This window comes from Rosa rugosa, chromosome 6 (genome assembly GCF_958449725.1).
Source record: "Rosa rugosa chromosome 6, drRosRugo1.1, whole genome shotgun sequence".
NCBI classification, from domain to species: domain Eukaryota; kingdom Viridiplantae; phylum Streptophyta; class Magnoliopsida; order Rosales; family Rosaceae; genus Rosa; species Rosa rugosa.
This window is the reverse complement of record NC_084825.1, coordinates 54,105,049-54,125,833: the sequence shown is the minus strand read 5'-3', so window position 1 is coordinate 54,125,833 and position 20,785 is coordinate 54,105,049. Positions and strand designations below refer to the sequence as shown.

At 41.0% G+C, this 20,785-nt stretch overlaps 4 protein-coding genes across 4 annotated transcripts; all 4 read left to right on the top strand.

The window, feature by feature from the left end:
* The first annotated feature begins 80 nt into the window (after positions 1–80).
* Positions 81–2,043, top strand: LOC133718531 (F-box protein At4g09920-like). The gene is made up of 3 exons (XM_062145388.1): positions 81–1,135; positions 1,226–1,393; positions 1,497–2,043. Exons 1-3 carry the CDS (start codon positions 206–208, stop codon positions 1,809–1,811), a joined length of 1,413 nt encoding a protein of 470 aa, XP_062001372.1. The 5' UTR covers positions 81–205; the 3' UTR covers positions 1,812–2,043.
* A 2,025-nt stretch (positions 2,044–4,068) lies between these two features.
* Positions 4,069–7,293, top strand: LOC133714739 (NAC domain-containing protein 91-like). Its single transcript, XM_062140993.1, has 6 exons — positions 4,069–4,407; positions 4,740–5,017; positions 5,467–6,090; positions 6,270–6,360; positions 6,463–6,722; positions 6,798–7,293. Exons 1-6 carry the CDS (start codon positions 4,230–4,232, stop codon positions 7,089–7,091), a joined length of 1,725 nt encoding a protein of 574 aa, XP_061996977.1. The 5' UTR covers positions 4,069–4,229; the 3' UTR covers positions 7,092–7,293.
* Positions 7,294–11,194: 3,901 nt separating this feature from the next.
* On the top strand, positions 11,195–12,003 carry LOC133714351 (uncharacterized). The gene is made up of 2 exons (XM_062140449.1): positions 11,195–11,725; positions 11,828–12,003. The coding sequence occupies exons 1-2, from the start codon at positions 11,317–11,319 to the stop codon at positions 11,893–11,895; spliced, it is 477 nt and encodes a 158-aa protein (XP_061996433.1). The 5' UTR covers positions 11,195–11,316; the 3' UTR covers positions 11,896–12,003.
* A 705-nt stretch (positions 12,004–12,708) lies between these two features.
* Positions 12,709–15,356, top strand: LOC133717820 (IAA-amino acid hydrolase ILR1-like 5). The gene is made up of 5 exons (XM_062144564.1): positions 12,709–13,187; positions 13,271–13,396; positions 13,801–14,115; positions 14,481–14,609; positions 14,825–15,356. Exons 1-5 carry the CDS (start codon positions 12,846–12,848, stop codon positions 15,200–15,202), a joined length of 1,290 nt encoding a protein of 429 aa, XP_062000548.1. The 5' UTR covers positions 12,709–12,845; the 3' UTR covers positions 15,203–15,356.
* Positions 15,357–20,785: the final 5,429 nt, after the last annotated feature.

Below are 20,785 nucleotides of genomic sequence, written 5' to 3'. Positions count from 1 at the left end.
CAAATGATTCAGAACCATGATATATTAAGAATCCAACCCTGCCGTTCAACAATTCTAAATCAGTCACCTTTGAAGTTTAAACCACCATCGGCCCTGGTTTGCTCTGCTGCTCGTTAAATTCTGTGTGTTCTGCTATTCCCTATTTTGCCGTAGTCTATTGTTGTTGTTGTTGTTGTTGTTGCTGCCGCCCCATATTGTTGTTATCATGGCTCGTAATACCTCCGAAGCAAACTTGCAAATTGCACCTGAAAAGCTTGAAGACAATGCCAAGAATTTGAGTGATTTACCTGATGACATTCTTGGCCACATCTTATCCTTCATGGAAACACGAGAAGCAGTTAGAACGAGTACATTGTCGAAACGGTGGAAGTACGTAAGGACATTCACTCCCAACCTCGTCTTCGATGATTTCCGCTTCTGGTTTATAAAAGAAAACCTGTGGAAACATGTTGGGGATTATGTAGCAAGGGAGATCCACCTTCGAGGATTCGTGAGAAGCTTTGGTTTTGAAGTTCGTCATTATGGAATCGTTGCTGCCCTCTTGAGGTCTTGGATCACGGAGCTAGTAATGCGTAATGTTCAAGATGTTTCCTTGTTTCTCAATTCAAGTGATGAACACAATGTGCTACCTGACTGCTTGTTTACTTGCAAATCACTTGTGCATTTTAAATTTAGTATAGGAGGGATCGTTTCCCTCGAACTTCCCTCTACAATATATTTTTCAAATCTCAAAACATTGAGTCTTAGAAATGTTCGATTCTTAAATGAGCACTCGACGAACCAGTTGTTTTCTAGTTGCCCGGTGCTTGAAGATTTAACCCTCAATGACTGCCGTTGGTCGGATTTCCAGCTTATCAATATCTGTGCACCCAAGCTCTTGAGACTGACTATATTCGAACGTGTGCACTTCGGTTATACTAGTCCTCATGGCTGCCGGATCACGGTTTTCGGACCTAACTTGACAGATTTTGTTTATGATGGTGACTTTTTCAACGAGCATTACTTGTACAATGCAACATCGCTTGAGAAGGCATGCATTAGGCAAGGATGTGTGGAACACCACAATCACTTATACCAGCTTCTCCAATGTCTCTCTAGTGTAAAAGATTTAGAACTCGGTCTTGATGATTATGAGGTATGTTCATGTTGCTAGATTTTGTTTATTCGTATTCAAAATGGCAGTTTGTACTAATTTTCTTTTATCATACTTGACCTTAACTTTTAGGTTCCAAAAGGCGTAGGAGAGCTCTTGGATGATATGCCCATGTTCAAGAACCTAACCCGTTTGGATGTAAATGGCTTTGTTCATGGAAGTTTGGTGCTCAATTCTAACATTGGACTGATGAAGCTGCTGAAGAACTCTCCTCGTCTAGAAGTGCTTAAAGCTTCATGGGTACGTATTTCAGATGCTATAACATTGGTTATGTATTCTATGCATGCACGTTACGTAACTTCCTCAAACGTCTTCTTCTTCTTTTTCTGGTGATGAAACATAGGTTTTTCGTCTACCCCTTGACCAAGATGATATAAATCCAATGCCGCCATGTTTCCGTTCACATCTAAAGATCATCGAAGTTCATATATCTGATGGAAAAGAGTCATACAATGCACTCAAGAGTCTGTTAAGGAATGCGCATGTCCTGAAGAAGTTAGTTATTTCATTCTGTTGTGACTCAAAGAGAGATAAATTTTGGGAGCGCCGGATATTAAAGCTTCCCAAAATATCAAAAGATTGTAAAGTGATTGTTGAACGATCATACGATGGCGGAGAAGACAATTTTTGTCTATTCCATGATATCAATGAGATCTGAACCCGACTCATAAGGCCGTAACCTCTATCATATCAGTATTCCAAATATCTAATAGCTAGATTCATGCCCGGATTTTGGGCAACTTCATCGAAGTTCTGTTCCGAACAAAAAGAAATTTTTGAAGTGTAATGGGCCAAGTTAATTGTCTGCCTTAGCTTAATCGCTTAATCTCAATCAGCCGCTCATTTTGTTCTTCTTGCATGATGCACAAGTTAGCTAAAAAAAAGTTTAAAAGTGGAGGATTGATAATATCATAATACGAGATAAGGATGAAAGTATGTCTCCCCTTTTGCTTTCCGGCTTTTTTGCATATGGAATATCACGTAACGAGAATAATTTGAGTACTAAATTAGCTTTAAGATTAGAGAGACACTAGAAAGGCAACCCACTAATTCCCGTCCCCTTATCAATTTTCAAATCACTTTCCACACCCAGTATTATATAGTCATCACTAAAGCTATATTCACCTCTTTTTTCTTTATGTTCACACTATTTGGGATTAAATGAAAGAGATGAACATAGTATAAGAGAAAAATGAAGCAAAAAGCCAAAGGGAGTGGAATATTTTGCCCAAAGGGTGTGGAATATTTTGGAATCCTAATTGAAAAACAAACATTAAAAAGTTTCAATCCTAACTAAAATTTGTTGATGAACATATTTATATGTATGATCATCAACTATAAAGCTCACGAGACCAGAGGTGGGTGGTAATCTTTTAGAAAGTATAAAGTGGACTACCCCATTCTAAGCTTAATTGTTTATTATGATACAATTCCAAGCTTTCCTCATTCTGAGAGATATTATGTGAATATCCAAAGTATTATAGTTAGATGTATTTGGTCCAACAAAAGAAAGTTCAAAAGTTTTAGTTCTTTTTTTGTTTTTTTTTTTTGAAAGGGTTCTTTTTTTGTTTTAATTATTCGCTATCTATTAATTTTGAGTTACAGAGAAATTGACGAATTAATATGTTAATTTTGAGCTTTATTGTCAAAGAAATTAGATCGTTACTTATAAGATCCTATTATGTTTTTGTACATATTAGAACACAAACAATTAAAATAAAATTTAACGTTTACAAATTCAGTTTGTTCTTACATGGTTAGCTTTAGATGGACGCACAATCTTCTCATATACCATCATGTTACGCATCAAATGGGCATAGGATCATCGGGTCAAATCAGTCACCATCTCATTTTTCTCGTCATTGGGTCACCCCACATTCAAATTTCTACGCCCAAAATTAGAACTGAAAACGATAATAAAAAGAAAAAGATAGAAAAAGACAAATTAAAAAAATCTCTAAGTAACGTCAGAGCTCGACAAGTGGATGCAACGCGTTGGCAGCAGCTTCAACCGGGACCACCTTCCAGGTAAGCGCACTCTGCTAACGTGTCCGTACCTCATTGGCTTTCTTACTCAACCCCTCCCGCGTTACCTTCGTTGCGACGCTTCGTCAGTTATCCATTATACCCCTACTCTTTCTCCAAACTACACTCCCTGTCCTTTAGTTTTCTCTAGCAATTTTTTTTATTTTTTAATTTATTATTATTATTATTTTTTTAACATAAGTTCTCCTTAGGAGTTAGACGCAAAATTTGTTCTACGCATCGATAGTTCAACAGTGCTAGATTAACCATTGATGTAATTAATTTTTTTTTAGTAATTAGAAAGTATACTTGATGTTATTTAGCTGTATATTGTTACAGCAAGTTCACCCGTTGAGCACCCACTACCTAATGACGAAGTCATGGGTTCGAGTCACCATGGGGGTAGGAGTGAAATCATTTGATCATCTTTAGACAAAAAAAAAAAAAAAGTTCACCCGTTGAGTACTTGGACCAGGGTCGTTATGTCATTAGGTCACTGGATCAAATACTGTTCACTGCTTTTTTATGTTTATTTCAACTATTTGGATTTTGGGTCACTGGGTCACTCTGGAACACTGTGTGCGTTAGTTTCCTGACCTACGAACAAACCGAGTCACCTATGTCAGTTTTCAAACCTAACTGGCGGAAACAAACATAGAAAAGCAGTAAATACTGTCTGACACAGTGACCCAACGAGTGAAATTGCTTTTACTAAAAGTGCATGTAGGTGCTTTGAATCTGTTTCGAGACAAACAGTGGTATTACCGAAATTATGAACAAAACCGGTGGCATTATGCACGCCCCTAGATTTAATCGGACGCGGTCTCCACCCGGAATTTAAACGCGGCTTGCTTAAGAGTCCAGTGCATATAAAAGCGAAGGACGCTAACTCAGAGCTGAGCTGAGTTCTCTCTTTTCAGACTCAAAGAACAAAGAAAAAAGCTGATGGGCCAGACCTGAATCCCCAATTCCCAATCTGATCGATTTGATTTCTAGGGTTTAATTTAGGGGTTTCTTTTACATATTGATTGACTTTTAATTTCTGGGTTGAATGGTGATGGATATGGGAGTGGTGTCTCTGTCCTCTCTGCCTCTGGGATTCAGATTCAGGCCAACGGATGAGGAGCTGATTGATTTTTATCTGAGATCGAAAATCAATGGAAATCATAAACAAGTCAGCGTTATTCGGGAAATTGATGTTTGCAAATGGGAGCCCTGGGATTTGCCTGGTAAAAATTTTCACCTTGTGCTGTAATTTCTGATCTGTTTTTGTTAATGGGGTTTGATTTGAATGAACAGTTGGTAGAAAAGATTTGAGCTTTTGAGAATTAGAGGCATAAAAGTGAAAAGGATTGTAATTTGAATGAACAATTAGCAAGAAATGAGTAATCAGTGAGAATTTTTGATCGGTTAGTGGAAAAAGATTTGATCATTTAGTAATTTTGAATGAACAATTAGTGAAAATGAAGTGCACTTTCTTGAATTATCAGTTGTTGGGTGTTCAAAGTTTTAATTTTTTTTCTTGCTAAATGTTGAAAGATTTGTGTTTTTGTTTATGCAGATTTGTCAGTGATACAGACACAGGATCCGGAGTGGTTCTTCTTCTGTCCACAGGACAAGAAGTACCCAAATGGGTTCAGGTTGAACAGGGCTACAAGTGCAGGGTACTGGAAGGCCACCGGTAAAGATCGTAGAATCAAGTCTGGAGCAAACTTGGTTGGAATGAAAAAGACCCTGGTCTTCCATACTGGGCGTGCTCCCAAGGGTAAGAGGACGAATTGGGTTATGCACGAGTACCGTGCTACGCAGCAGGAGCTTGATGGCACTCATCCTGGCCAGGTTGGTTTTTCCTTCACCCTGTATAAGTTTCTTGGTTAGTTATTATATGAGCATTTTACTTGTTTTGAGCATATTTGCACTCAACAGTCTTAAAAGGTCACATTTTGAGTAAACCAATTAAATGTAAAATGTATAATTTAGCAAGAACCTCATAATCTAATTAACCTGGTGTCCGGTGAAATCTCATATATTCTTTGTTGGCATGAAAGCTGATGGTTTATGTAGTAAGAAGCAGTTAACAAGTCTTAACCTTTATTTGAGTCTCTTTGCCTAGAAATTAGGTTACTTTTTCCATGCAAATTCTTTAGTTGGTTCAGGAGTGGAGGGATTTATGTTGCATTTTGTTTTCACTTATCCGCCACACACATGCACAAATCACTGACCTGCCATATAAAATGACTAGATGTTCAAAAGCATTAATGAGATGGTTCTGGTGTTGTATTATGCAGAGTCCTTTTGTCCTTTGTCGTCTGTTTAAAAAACAAGATGAGAGTATCGAAATTTCAAACTGTGATGAAACTGAACCAGCTGTATCCTCCCCTAGCGTTGTCAAATCTCCTCTTGAAGACACGCAGTCTGCTCAAGCACTGGTTCCACCATCACCATCATGTCAAGTGCAACCTGAAAAGCTTCCTACTAGAGCAGAATGTACTAATGCCGATAATTATGATGGGATGGCATCAGACCCTCTACCAATTAGTGAGTGCCCTAGCAACAGCTGCAATGATTATGATGGACCAGGTCAACTGGATCTGCCGCTCGAGGAATATTTAAGCAGATTTTATGACCCTGAGGAAGAGCCACTTTTTCCCCCTATGCACTCACATATGGAAGTGGAGCATTGTTACCCTGGTAGCATTGGCTTAAACAATGGTCATAGAGGGTTGCAGTTTCCTAATGACAGCAATGATCAAGATGCAGAAATTTCTGAGTTCCTGAGCACAATATTCAACAGTTCAGAGGAATACTCCTTCGAAGATTTGGACACTCAGATTTGTGAGACCAAGAATGTTGTCTCCATTAAGGACTATGGATCATGCAATGATGCAGACGCAAAACTGAATGAAGTACTGGTGAGTAGAAGCTTTCAAGATAATTTTCTTTTTTCATGACTATGTGCCCTTTCCTAGTTTTGCCTCCGATCTGACATTGTCGAGGGTATGGAATTTACCAAAAATATTTGATTTCTGTGTGATATTCTTTTAAATGATTATCTCTAAAAATTAATTTTCCATTGTTTCATCTCATACAGTACATGGAAGAGCTTCAAACCCCTATTTGGTTGGAGGGGAATATTGATAGAAAGGGCCCCATGCAGATTGCAACAACTCCGCAAAATTATGGTATGAATCTTCGGATATTGACATCAATGAGTGTGGGAGATGTGTGGGTTCTTTACTAGATGAATGTTATGAAATTAATATGTTGCCATTTGTTTTTTGCAGAACAATCCTCAAGGGTTGAGGTGTCAAGCAATCATTCAAATGCACTTCTCAGTCCCAGTGGTGGCACTGGAATTAGGATTATGACTCGCCAAACACCTCCAACTAGCACTGTGAGACAGAGTATTATGACACAGGGTGAAGCACCAAGAAGATTAATGTACCAGAAAACACTTCAAATAGGGTCAATTCAGTGCAGGAATATGTCTCAAGACCTGCATTATAGACCAGAAGACCATGAAAGAAAACTAATCGCTGTGGAGGTGAGAAGCGCAAACAATGTCAAAATCTGGTGAGATTTGTTCAGGGGTTGATAATCCTTTTAATGCTGCTTGCAGGAGTCGAGAGATCCAGAAAAGATAGCTAGTAGTGATACTGCTTTTGATGCTGGTAATGCTTTGGATGAACCCCTGGAGACACTCATTGTCGAGTCCAGTAACCAGACTATTTCCGCCGCACCAAATATCACATCAATGGGGAGCATTTTGACAGGCAAAAAGGTTCCTTCTGTGGTCTTGAAGGCCACTCCTGCTGGCCATTCTATTTGGTCATTTGCCTTTATGTTTAGAGTAGTTGTGGGTGCAATTTTGTTTATGATATTTGCTAGCATGTGGGGATTTCATAAGTTTTGAAGCTGCTTGAAGACCTTTTGCCATGCATATGGTTGGAGCCCCAGATTTTTAAGAGGGCCGGGGTGCTTTGATAGGCTTATAGGATTAGTATCTCTACTTAAATTTTGTGTAGTCTATCCTAGACAGACCGAGTTTATGTACAGCAGCAAACCATTTTGAGGAGTTCTTTTGTTTGATAAATAAGATTATATGAACTTCAGTACTTGCTGCACATCTCCTATTTGAAATTGTATTGTTTCATGACTTAGAAAAATCCTAAAAAAAAATAATCTGTCTTAATTTTTAAGTTTCTCAGTTTGATAAATTCTTACTATTCGAGAGTGGAAGAATTTTAGTGAGCACATAAGAAAATGCGATTTTGGCCAGAAGTCCACAATTTTAGGTGAGAAATCAAGGTTTTCAAAAAAAATTCTTTTTTCCTTTTTCTTATTTTTTTTGCCCTCTCTTAATTTTAACATATCAGATCCCCATTCTCAAAAAAAAAAACATATCAGACCCCATAACTATTCAAAGATCTTTACATGGTTTGACGGTTGGCTATCTAGGGAAATATGGTCGATGACTCTGAATCAAAACAAAGATTCAACGTTGTTAGTACCAATTTATGAACAAAAATTCACAGGCGAAGATGTGGAACTTCCCGGGTTCCATCCAGTGATTGTAAAAATTGCTATATTGGTTGCGTGTTGTTACTAGTGTAAAGGGAGGAAAACCGGTCCATTCACAAAAGCTATGTCAAGTAGGGATGGGAGATATGATATAACACACACATGGAAACGAGAATAAAATTCAAACTATATTATTGATCAATTCAACTAAGCTAAACATCGACTTGGGCGGACTAATCACGTTTGTAACTACTACTGCTTATTGTAACAAACTAGTTATTATCTGAAACTAAACAAATTAATTGTTTGAAACGACTACTCGATCTCCAAAGTTGTCAACCTTGATAGTTCTTCTCGCACTTGTTGTAGCAAGAACCCAAATAGTTATTCCCTCTATGAGCATCTGCATCCAGCAAACATATACTTAATTTTAGGATGAAATTAACTTTATGAGAATACACATATCAAAGTAATGAAATTGCAATATATACCTGAACCAGTTGATTTTGTTTTAGCAGCAAACTTATAAGCACATCCAAGTGTACAATGATAGAGCTCTGGCTTCACATTCCCCTGATTCATGGTGCACTCTAGCATGCATGTACCAAAACAAACAGGTCCACGAAAATGAATTTTGGGAAAGTGAAACTTATCAGGTGAAATCAGGGATGCCTTGCGACCAAAACACTTAGCACCACATTGAATGGCACATAGACCTACATCGACTAAACCCTCCGGTTCAGCAGAACCCGAACCATCTGATGATGGCGATAATGGATTTGGAGACCGAATCGGAGGCGTTGCATGATCATCACCTTCATTGTGAGCAAAAGCTGCTGCTGCTAGCACTAGTATTAGTAGCACGAAAATGGAAACCCTACTGTCTGTTGCGAATGCCATGGCTAACAACTACTCTAGCTCTCTATATTCTTTAGCTATGAACTTTGGTTATGATCCATATTGAACAGAGACTCGGTATTTATAGCATATTGCTGGTCTAGGGTTCTTCGTCCATGTATGGTAATATTAGAAGAAAATATTTGAGAGCACATAATTCATAATTAATTAGTTAGATAAAATCGTGGTTGGCTGAAGATAGATCATGTATACTGATACAATCTTGCTACGTACAGAATAATTCGATCTATTATTCCATGCACGATGAATATGAACAAACGACATGATGTATATACCTACATATGTATCTATAATGTACATAACAATATTGATCAATGCTAAGCACCAGTTTGATTTATCAATCAAAGATTCACTTCGCTGGATAATTAATATGACAATCAAGAAATTTGATTGACGGCTGGATTGACATGGATAAGGTATATATTTATGGTACTATATATCATGAATTTACAAATTTTACACCACCTGTATTGATGGATTGAGATGAATTACTCGATCCAAGACATGTTATTATGAGGTTATCATCACAAGAAGATTTCATTCAAGCTTGGACCGTGGAATCGCTCGTCATTAAGGATTGTTATTTCATTCAGAGCACCGCCGTGCACTTGCACCAACATAAATGAATGGTTAGATTGCATTAAATACATTTTTTGTTTATTAAAAATAAAGTTGATAATAAATATCAAGGGTTGAGATTATTTTATAAGGGTTGGGTCACTTGCACCGTCGGTGCATAGAATAATTTCCATTGTATTAATGGAAATAATTGTCCTAATTATATAACTAATCTGTCATTTGTGTAATTTGCATTCAATTAGCCAGCTTGATTATGCTTGCAAGCAAACTAGCGGTTTTAATTTTAAATAAGAACTATTATATGTGTGTGTAGAGAGAGAGAGAGAGAGAGATTGGATTGATTTGATGAAATTAGAGAGTACAAAAACTTTTCTGATTAAATTAGAAGTGCAGGGACTGAACTGATGAACCCTTGAAAGTACAAGGTAATAAGCAGAATTTAATCCTTTTTTTTTTTGTTCAGGTACCAAAAGTTATAAGAAGGCAAAGACGGAGTACCGTACATACCATTTTCTCAATGATAAATGAGGCCTAAGGTAAAAATAATAACTTTTTTTTTTCCTTTATTTTATTTTATTTTAGTGCATCCTTGCTATTTTACAAACGAAGTCTTGTACTAAATAATTTTGGATCTCAACTATGAAAATTAGAATAACATAACTTGTATATGGAGGCCTAATTTCAGTTAGCCAAAGATAGACAATTACAAAATATACAAGAAAGTTTGTTGTAGAAAAAGAGAAGAAAAAAAATCGACGTAAAGGTAAGAGGTCTAGTTCTGCAAGGCCTGTATAAGTTCAAATGACTTATTTCAAAGTGAGGCCTTTACTAAATTAAATAAGGCTCGCTTGCTAGATTCTAATAAAAAAAAAAGGTGGAATCTATCTTCCCCAAGCAAGGGCATAAGGCAGTTGCTTATCTGCCTTGCGCTAGGCCGGCTCTGGATACAAACAGCTGATATCAGCAAAGACTTATCACGTACAGCTTGTACACTTGCAATAGAAGAAGCGCAAGCTAACAAAAACATGAAGAGCTATCCCAGACAAGCCGAGTTTATGTACAACAGCAAACCATTTTGAGGAGTTCTTTTGTTTGATAAATAAGATTATGAACTTCAGTACTTGCTGCACATCTCCTATTTAATTTGTATTTTTTTTTACTTAGAAAAATCCTAAAAAAAAAAAAAAATTGTGTCTTAATTTTTTAGTTCCTCAATTTCATAAATTCTTACTATTTAAGTGTGAAAAAATTTTAATGAGCAAATAAGAAAATGCGATGGTGGCCAAAATTCCACAATTTTAGATGAGAAATCAAGGTTTTTGAGAACAGGTTTTTTTTTTTAAACCTAATTTTAACCTATCGGACCCGACAACTATTCAAGAATCTTTCCAATTTCCATGCTTTGGCGGTTACCTGAACAAATTTCTCATGCAACAAGCCATCAATCAACCAAAAAAAATTTAAGTCGCTAGATTGCTTGCAAGCATTATCAAGCTAGCTAATTTAATACTTTTTTTTTTTTTTAGAATGTAGCTAATTGAATACTAAATTACACAAATTAATGAAAGATTAGATAATTAGGAAAATTGTTTCCATTAATACAAGCATGTCAATCATAAGCTATCCCAATCTATCAATAAAGGTGGTGTAAAATTTGTAAATTCATGATATATTGTACCATAAATATATACCATATCCATGTCAATCAGGCCGTCAATCAATTTAAAAATCAAAGTAGCTTGATTGTCGTATTAATTATCCAGCTAAATGAATCTTTGATGATAATTAAATCAAATTGGTGGTCAATACTGTTATGTACATTATAGATACATGTAGGTATATACATCATGTCGTCATGTTCATATTCATCGTGCATGGAATAATGGATCGAATTATTCTGTACGTAGCAAGATATCCAGATCAATCTCCAGCCAACCACAATCTTATCCAACTAATTAATTATGAATTATGTGCTCTCAAATATTTTCTTCTAATATTACCATACATGGACGAAGAACCCTAGACCAGCAATATACTATAAATACCGAGTCTCTGTTCAACATGGATCATAACCAAAGTTCATAGCTAAAGAATATAGAGAGCTAGAGTAGTTGTTAGCCATGGCATTCGCAACAGACAGCAGGGTTTCCATTATTTTGCTACTAGTACTAGTGCTAGCAGCAGCAGCTCTTGCTCATAATGAAGGTAACGATCATGCAACGCCTCCGATTCGCTCTCCAAATCCGCCATCGCCATCATCAGATGGTTCGGGTTCTGCTGAACCGGAGGGTTTAGTCGATGTAGGTCTATGTGCCATTCAATGTGGTGCTAAGTGTTTTGGTCGCAAGGCATCCCTGATTTCACCGGATAAGTTTCGCTTTCCCAAAATTCATTTTGGTGGAGCTTTTTGTTTTGGTACATGCATGCTAGAGTGCACCATGAACCAGGGGAATGTGAAGCCTGAGCTCTATCATTGTACACTTGGATGTGCTTATAAGTTTGCTGCTAAAACAAAATTAACTGGTTCAGGTATATATTGCAATTTCATAATTATTTTGATATGTCTATTCTCATAAAGTTAATTTTATCCTAAAATTAAGTTTGTGATATATGTTTGCTGGATGCATGCAGATGCTCATAGAGGAAATAACTATTTGGGTCCTTGCTACAACAAGTGCGAGAAGAACCATCAAGGTTGACAACTTTGGAGATCGAGTAGTCGTTTCAAACAACTAGTTTCTTTAATTAGTTTCAGATAATAAATAGTTTGTTACAACAAGTAGTAGTAGTGACAAACGTGATTAGTCCCCCCAAGTCGATGTTTAGTAATTAGTTGAATTGATCAATAATATTAATGTCATTAGTTTCAATTCTATTCTCGTTTCCATGTGTATGTGTTATATATATATGATGTCCTCCCATCCCTACTTAACATGGCTTTTTGTGAATGAATCGCTTTCCTCTCTTTACACAAGTAACAACACGCAACTAATATAGCATTTTTTATAGTCACTGGATGGAACTCGGGAAGTTTCGCATCTTCGCATGTGAATTTTTGTTCATGAATTGGTACTAATTCATTAGCTTAGATGCAGCTGTATCCGCCCACTGGGTCAATTGGATCTGATTCAATCCGCCTTTGACGCTGATCCACTGGATGCTGCCTCCCTTTGCTACTTTTTTCTGGGTCGACTAAAATGGGTGAAGCTTCTGCCTTCCCGGCTTCTGCTCTACCCGCCTCTGACTCGGCCTTTTGTTAACGACGTTGAATCCTTGTTTTGATTCAGAGCCAGCAGCCATATTTCCCTAGATAGCAATAATTAATTCACATATTCAACTAATAATTGCATAAAAAAATATTCAATTCTAGTATTCTGAGATGAGCTTTGCTGTAGGTCGGACTGGACCAAAATTTTACATATTGGGCCGGCCAGGCGCCCATGAGCTTTTAGGCCCGCGGCCGAATGATAACCCCTCTTATTATTACAGTAAATATAGTGCTAGATACAAATGCACGTACAGCTTCAGAAGCGTGAGCATTAGTATTACACTCTCTTTCAGTCAACGAGCCCCTCTTCTCTATCAATTACAGGCTGCCACTACTATCATCTTTCTTAGCAAATCCCAGCAATACAAGCAGATTCATGATATGAATCCTTGTTCGATTTTCAATTCACTTCTAGTTTTTCATCTCTCACTTTCTTCCTTTTGTGTCATCCATGGCACTCGGGACCAAAACTACGGAGAAGAGATTCTAAACGCAGCCCAGAAAGACAAAAACTGGTTGGTCTCAATAAGAAGGCAAATCCATGAAAACCCAGAACTCAGATTCCAAGAGCACAACACCAGTGCTCTTCTACGCAGAGAGCTGGACCAACTTGGCATCTCTTACTCGTACCCAATTGCCAAAACTGGTATTGTGGCCCAAATTGGGTCCGGTTCTGCCCCAGTTGTTGCTCTTCGGGCTGACATGGACGCCCTCCCTATGCAAGTAATTGAAAACTTTCCTTTTGCTATCGGGAAATTAACTTCTTGTCATGATCTTGCGATTTTGGTTTTGTTTGATGTGTGTAGGAGCTTGTTGATTGGGAGCACAAGAGTAAGATTGATGGGAAAATGCACGGTTGTGGTCATGATGCTCACACCGCTATGCTTCTAGGTGCTGCTAAGTTGCTTAGTCAACGAAAAGAGAAACTTCAGGTCAGTGAGTTCCATACATTCATGTGATTGTGTGACCAAAATGAATGTTAATCTGAGCACAAGTTTCAATTCTTTCAGTTGATAGCATAGTGTTCATTGATGAAAATATGCAATCTTGTGTTGAAATCTAACTTACTCACTTGTTGTGCAACAAGAATGAATGTCCATATTAACACAAGTTTCAATAATTCAATCTGTGTGTTGAAATCGTAAAGTTTGTTGATGAAAGTATGCATGTTTCTGTTGAAATCTTTCATACTGTCATGTTGTGCACCCAAAATGAATGTCTATCTGAGCACAAAGTTTCATTCTTTCTCTGGAAATTTAGCAATGAATGCAATATTTGATAGAAGAGGGTTCTTGATTTTTAATTCAGACAGTTTTTTCTTGATATGGTGTTGAAGGGTACTGTTAGACTTATTTTTCAACCTGCTGAGGAGGGAGGTGCTGGAGCAGCCGAGATGATAAAAGAGGGTGCTCTTGGTGAAGCGGAAGCAATATTTGGGATGCACGTCGATTATATGATACCCACAGGAAGCATAGCATCCATGGCAGGGCCACACTTGGCTGCTGTTAGCTTCTTTGAAGCAAAAATAATCGGTGAAGGTGGGCATGCTGCAGCTCCCCATATCACTACTGACCCAATACTCGCTGCCTCTTTTGCAATTTCAGCATTGCAGCAGCTCATCTCAAGAGAAACTGATCCCCTCCAAAGTCAAGTGAGTCCCTTTTCAAAAGATAAAATACCATGCAGTTTTCACATTTTTCCTTGTTTGTCAATGGAGGAAGTGAAGATATATACAGGACTCTTGCTTGAAATGTTTGAAAGCATACTTATGTTATGCCTCTACATAATCTCAGTTTAAGTCTTTTTCTATTTCAATTGGTCAGCTTTAATATGCAATTGCTCCATTGTAAGGTGCAGAGTCATTGCAAAATTTATTTGTACTGACAGTATTTGCAGTAACCCACCTATGTTTTCTTAGTTATAAAAATTTCTGCGGGTTGAGTATGCATATGACAGTAATGAAAACATAAGAACCTTGACTGCAGTAAGGTCCTAATAGCTAGTTTTCTGATGAAGGTTCTGTCTGTCACTTATGTTCGAGGAGGGACGGCATCCAATGTAATTCCGGCCTATGTTGAATTTGGGGGCACATTGAGGAGTCTTACAACGGAAGGCTTGTACCAACTCATGAGGCGATTGAAAGAGGTATGCGGCATTTATTAACCTTTTCCCGGTAGACTTGGTTGTCGTACTGTCATCACCATATTATTATTACAAAAATTCTTGCTGGATGTTCTTTCATCACTATGTAAGTAGGTTATCAACCAGCTTGAATCAAAAATTTAGAGAAAGAAATAAGTTATGCAGATTATTCATATTTTTTAAGTTGGTGATGCCTAAATTTTTGGGATTTCTTGCAGGTTATTGAAGGGCAGGCAGCTGTGCATAGATGTATTGCATACGTTGACATGAAAAGTGAAGAGTTTCCCCCATACCCTGCTGTTTTCAATGACGAAAGCTTGAATTCGCATGTAAAGAGGGTTGGAAAACTTGTGCTTGGTCCTGAGAATGTGAAGGTCGGCAAAAAAGTGATGGCAGGTGAAGACTTTGCTTTCTATCAAGAATCGATTCCTGGAATCATGATCGGCATCGGAATAAGAAATGAGGAAGTGGGTTCAGTTTACTCACCGCACTCCCCTTACTTCTTTCTTGATGAGGACGTCCTTCCCGTCGGGGCAGCATTACATACTGCCTTGGCTGAGATTTACTTGAACGAGCACCAACATTCCGCTCAGTGAAAATTTCAGAGCATAGTTCTAGAGAAATCTTGATGATTCCTACTGCTTTAATTGGGTGCTATCTTATGTAGTGCTCTGTAGGCAGGAAAAGGAAATGTAATTTTTTTTTGTTAAACAAACTATATAGATAGATATGTTTTCGTTTAGTGGTAAACTTGTTTGTAAAAGAAATGTCACAGAAAATGAAAATTTTCAAGTAGAAAGCAGTGGCGGAAGGATGTGGAAGGTTATATGGGCTCAAGTCTAGATGAGATTTTGGGCTAAAAACCTTTAGGTATATATATATCTCTACCTTTCAGCCCATACCAGCCCAAAGAAAAAAAAAATTATCCACCAAAGTCGCGTGTATTCCCAGTCTCCCACAACAGCTCACAGAGTCACACTACTCAGACACTCAGTATGTCAGATTTGTGCGTTTCGATGAAACAACTCCCCTAAGTGGCTAAGTCTCTCTTCGAAAGCGAAATGCTTCAAGCAATCTGTTTCTGGTGGCTTTCTCCGGGTACCTCACACAGAATGCTATACCGTCTGGGGTACCGATCCAACTCCTAAATCCTGTATCAATAACACACGTTTAGAGGGATAAACCGTACCGGACGGTTTATACCTCTCCGATGCCTGAGTGAGAAGCTAATATAGATGTATAGTAAGTAAATAGTGGATAAAGGAGTTATTACCCGTAAAAGGTAGTTGTGCTAATGCCTTTATACTCGAGCATGTGAAGGAAGTCTCCCCCATCCTCGATGTGGGACACTAGTTGTTCTTCTGATGCCATCAGTCCTCCTGTTGTGTAAATAGTTGGGCTGTGCTGGCCTTGCCCAGGGCCCTGGGTGCCCGGGGTGGCATCCCAGATGAGCCCCGCCATGGTGGGTCGTAAACCCGGCCCATGGCATAGTACATGGGAGTACCGATGGGGCCCAGCCGACAATGCCAAACTTAGTTGAGACTTCCCTAGTGTGTACAAGTCCCCCAAGTTCCCGTTCAAGATGTTTCTTGGGTGGGGACTTATTATTGTCTCGGAAGTTTGGCACTAGTGTGCCTATAAGGAGTCCCCCAAGTTCCCGTTCAAGGGATATCTTGAGCGGGTTACGCTGTAGGTAGCTAATCTACACGCTACGATAGGGTGAGGGTTGAGCCTCCGGTACCTGATAGGGTAGAGGGGACTTGACCCTGATACCCGATGGGGTAGAGGATGTGAGCCTCCGGTACCCAATGGGGTAGAGAGGACTTGACTCTAATACCCGATGGGGTAGAGGATGTGAGCCTCCGGTACCCAATGGGGTAGAGAGGACTTGACTCTGATACCCGATGGGGTAGAGAGAGGATTTGGCTCTGATACCCGGTGGGGTAGAGGATGTGAGCCTCCGGTACCCAATGGGGTAGAGAGGACTTGACTCTCATACCCGATGGGGTAGAGGATGTGAGCCTCCGGTACCCAATGGGGTAGAGAGGACTTGACTCTGATACCCGATGGGGTAGAGAGAGGATTTGGCTCTGATACCCGGTGGGGTAGAGGATGTGAGCCTCCGGTACCCAATGGGGTAGAGAGGACTTGACTCTGATACCCGATGGGGAAGAGGATGTGAGCCTTCGGTACCCAATGGGGTAGAGAGGACTTGACTCTGATACCCGATGGGGTAGAGAGAGGATTTGGCTCTGATACCCGGTGGGGTAGAGGATGTGAGCCTCCGGTACCCAATGGGGTAGAGAGGACTTGACTCTGATACCCCATCGGGTAGAGAGAGGATTTGGCTCTGATACCCGGTGGGGTAGAGGATGTGAGCCTCCGGTACCCAATGGGGTAGAGAGGACTTGACTCTGATACCCGATGGGGTAGAGGATGTGAGCCTCCGGTACCCAATGGGGTAGAGAGGACTTGACTCTGATACCCGATGGGGTAGAGAGAGGATCTGGCTCTGATACCCGGTGGGGTAGAGGATGTGAGCCTCCGGTACCCAATGGGGTAAGCGGTGCATGTCAGCCACGTGGGGCAGACTGAGTGCAATAAATGCCCGTCCCCTCCACTGACGGTTTTCAAGACGTGGGACACGTGTAGCGATCTTGCGGTTGAGGGCTTTTCGTCTTCAACGGCCCTGATGCTTTGGAGATTGAATTTAAGAGGGAAACAGACTGTTTCCCTTCTCACTTTTTCCAAAGTTCTGAGAATTTGCGAGTTTTGCTTTTGACTTTCTCACTGTGTGCCTCTGTTGCTGTGAGGAGTGGAGACGAAAGCCTTGAGGTGCGATCACAGAGAAGGCCTTGGCCGGATTTAGCGACTGCAGGAAAAGAGGTAAGGGAATGTGGTTTGGTTTTTGGTTTTTCTTGTGTGTTTCCTGGGTTTTTTGTTTGCGTTTCTGGGAATTTCTGGGTTTTTCTGTTTGTTTGCGTAAAGAAAGAACACGAATAATACTAGTGTCGGTTTGTTTCTTGTTTTAGAGTTGTGGGTTTGTTTTGAATTTCTGGGAATTCTGGGTTTTTCTGTTTGAATTTCTGGGAATTTCTGGGTTTTTCTTGAAGTGGGGAGTGATCCGCGCTTCAACATGGTCTTAGATCTGGCTAGGCTAACCCTTGTGCTTCTGATTCCAGATATATCGAGTTTTGAGGTCCCCGGTATCGTAGTTAGGATGGAATCAGAAACCAAGGGTGGGGATGCGGGATCGTCGTACCAGTCTTCTGCCAGGCAAGCTGAAGTGGACATCGATCGGTACTTAGCGCAAGTAAGTCAATTAGCAGAGAATACCGGATCCTCGACTGGGGTGTTCTCGGAGAGCAGTGAGGAGTCCGACGAGGGTGAGAGCGAGGGAGGGTCGGCGGAGGCCCCGGTAGTCACGGTGGCAATTCCCGAGGGCATACCGATGCCTAGGTATACACTGGCGGACGGGACCGTATGCGACGAACCCGGGAGAAGTATGACGATGAAGGAGATCATCGGCATGCGACTGAAGTGGGGAATACCGGATTCAGTAGAGCTTAGGCCTCTCAAGGATGGAGAGATGGCCGCAAATCCTGCTCCGGGGTGGGTGGCGCTGCACGAGAACCAGTTCCACCAAGGGTTATCGCTACCTCTGCCCCGGTGCCTACAGTATCTATTGCGGATGCTGAACCTGTCACCGGGGCAGTTGACCCCGAATGCCATTCGCCAAATATATAGTATGTTGGCCATGTGGGACTTGTGCCAACAAGGGTGGCCTTCCGTAAATGAATTCCGCGCGGTGCACAGGGTCCTGTACTCGAGGAAGCTGTCCTGTGCGGGTACGGTGACATTTGCTGCTAGGGACTACGAACCACTAGTTACCGATATGCCTTCCTCGATGAGCAAAAGGTGGAGGAATAAAGTGTTTCTAGCTGGGGGCCGGTGGCAAATCAAAAATAAGAAGTGGCAGCTGACCGGTACCTTCCAAGCCATCGGGGACCAGGCCTACAGTTTGTCTGAGGTAGAAAGGAAGAGGATAGCCCGGGTATATGCCGTTTGGAGTGAAAAGGAGAGGAGCTCTTATAGATTCATCCGGCACTCTATACTTTTTAGGCTAGGACTAGGGTGGCTTCCCGGTGAGGCTGAAAGGTTTTATTTGTTTTTTTTTTTTTGCATGTCACCCTGTCCTCTTTCCTTGACTAACTTCGAACTTACTGCAGTGAAAGCACCGAAGAGGAAACCCCGGAGAGGCAAAGAGGAGGACAAAATGGATGATAACCAGCTGATGGATATGCTGATGGGGCAGGGAGAAGACGCCCTTCACATTGAAGTCGACCTAGGGTCGAAAACTACGGGTCGGTCCGTTGAAGAGACCCTACTGGAGCTCACTGATGCGGCGTATGGGGCACCTGATCCTGAAGCTCCCGCGACCCAAGTCGTGCAGCCGTCGGTTGCTGACGTCATTACCATTGCTGATACCGGGAAGGAAAAAGCACCGGCCTCCGTATCTATTTCTTCCCGCTCCACTGGGAGTGATGAGGCCTTGCTTCCAGGTGAGAAGAGGAGATCTCACAAGCATCGGCACCGAAGCGAGAAGCATGAGGTGACGTATACCGGCCGGGATGTTAAGGGGTCCGGTGCTAAGAGACAGAAGAAGGATCACCCGGTACCCGAGTCGTCGCTTTCGCTTGGCATGTTGTCTCCTGCCCTTCCGGTAATCCCCAAGAAGCCCATCAAGCAGCTGCTGAGCGAGTACGGGGTTGCTAACGAGAAGTTCGTGCGGGCCATGCTTAGTGACCTGAAGGACATTGATCTCGACCGGGTGCGGGCCAAAGACAATACTCCCAAAGAGAATCGCCGTCTTGCCCGGGAATCCATGATGCGGGTACGGGTTTGCTTTACCCTTGTAGCCCTTTATTACTACATATATATGTTAATCGGTGCGCTTGCAGGCACTCTTCAATGTGTATGCGGTGGATGCCAGCGAGGAAGATACTCAACTGAAGGAGGAGGTTAGCAATCTCTCCGGGCAGGTGAAGTATCTTCATGGCGAGAAGGTCAAGCTGGAGAAGGAGCGGGACTCCTTGAGGAAGAAGGTTGAGTCTTTGACTCCCCTGGTTGCCGAGATGGACGCGGCCAAGCAGCGAATCGCGGAGCTTGAATCTGAAATCTCTGAGGCCCGGGAAGAGATGAAAAGTGCCCGGGACTCCGAAAAAAAGGCTGCGGAGTCTGCCACATCCTGGAAGGAGAAAGCAGACTACCTGGAGGAGCGTCTTCCCGCGGAGAAGCACGAGGCCGTAGAGGAGTACAAGGCCTCCGAAGAGCTCATTGCCATGCTGGCTGCTGCCCAAGACAAAGCTATTATCATGAAATTCAAGGAATGGGTGGCGGCTGGGTACTTGGACGAGGCCAAATTCAGGCGGGGCCTTCTTGAGAAGAAGAAGAAAGACATGGAGGCGGCAGCCAAGTCTGGTGCCGGTGGATCCCAGAGTACCGGTGAGGAGCAGTAGTACTTGGATTCCCCTTTTTTTGTATATGTTATATTTTTTTTTTTATTTTTTTTTTAGTAAAAGTTATCCTTGCCTTGAACAATGGCGTAATTCCTGTGCTTGGTAGTCCAGGCTTTTGTGGATTAAAATTTTTGAATTTGAATGGGAATTGGAAAGGAATTAAAATTTCTAGGATTTTGTACCTTAAGCATTTACTTGCATCACTTATTACCGGAATAGAGTAACTGACAATAGCTATGTCCGGGAATGTCCGGGGTAGGTAAAAAAAATGCTAGAAATGGTCTGAATAATTCATTTTTCCATTCAAATACCACATGGTGGTTAGATACAGAATGAGTACCCGATGGGTAGCTTGCCATAGCTGTATGGTCAAAAAGCAAAAGCTAGGACAAGATGCTCCCGGAGCTACTTGTAATAGTACCGCAGGCGCTGGGTATTCCATGGATGCCGGGAAACGACTCCGTCCATGTCCCGGATGAAAAAGGTTGCGGGGCCTACCTCTTCAACGATCTCGTAAGGGCCTGTCCAGGATGGATCCAGTCCCCGGGGCTCTGGGTAGACCTGCTTCATGACCCAGTCCCCCAACTTCAGTGTGCGGGATTGTACCTTGGCATCGTAGTAGCGAGCTATCCTCCGCTTGTTAGCCAAGTTATGCATGTG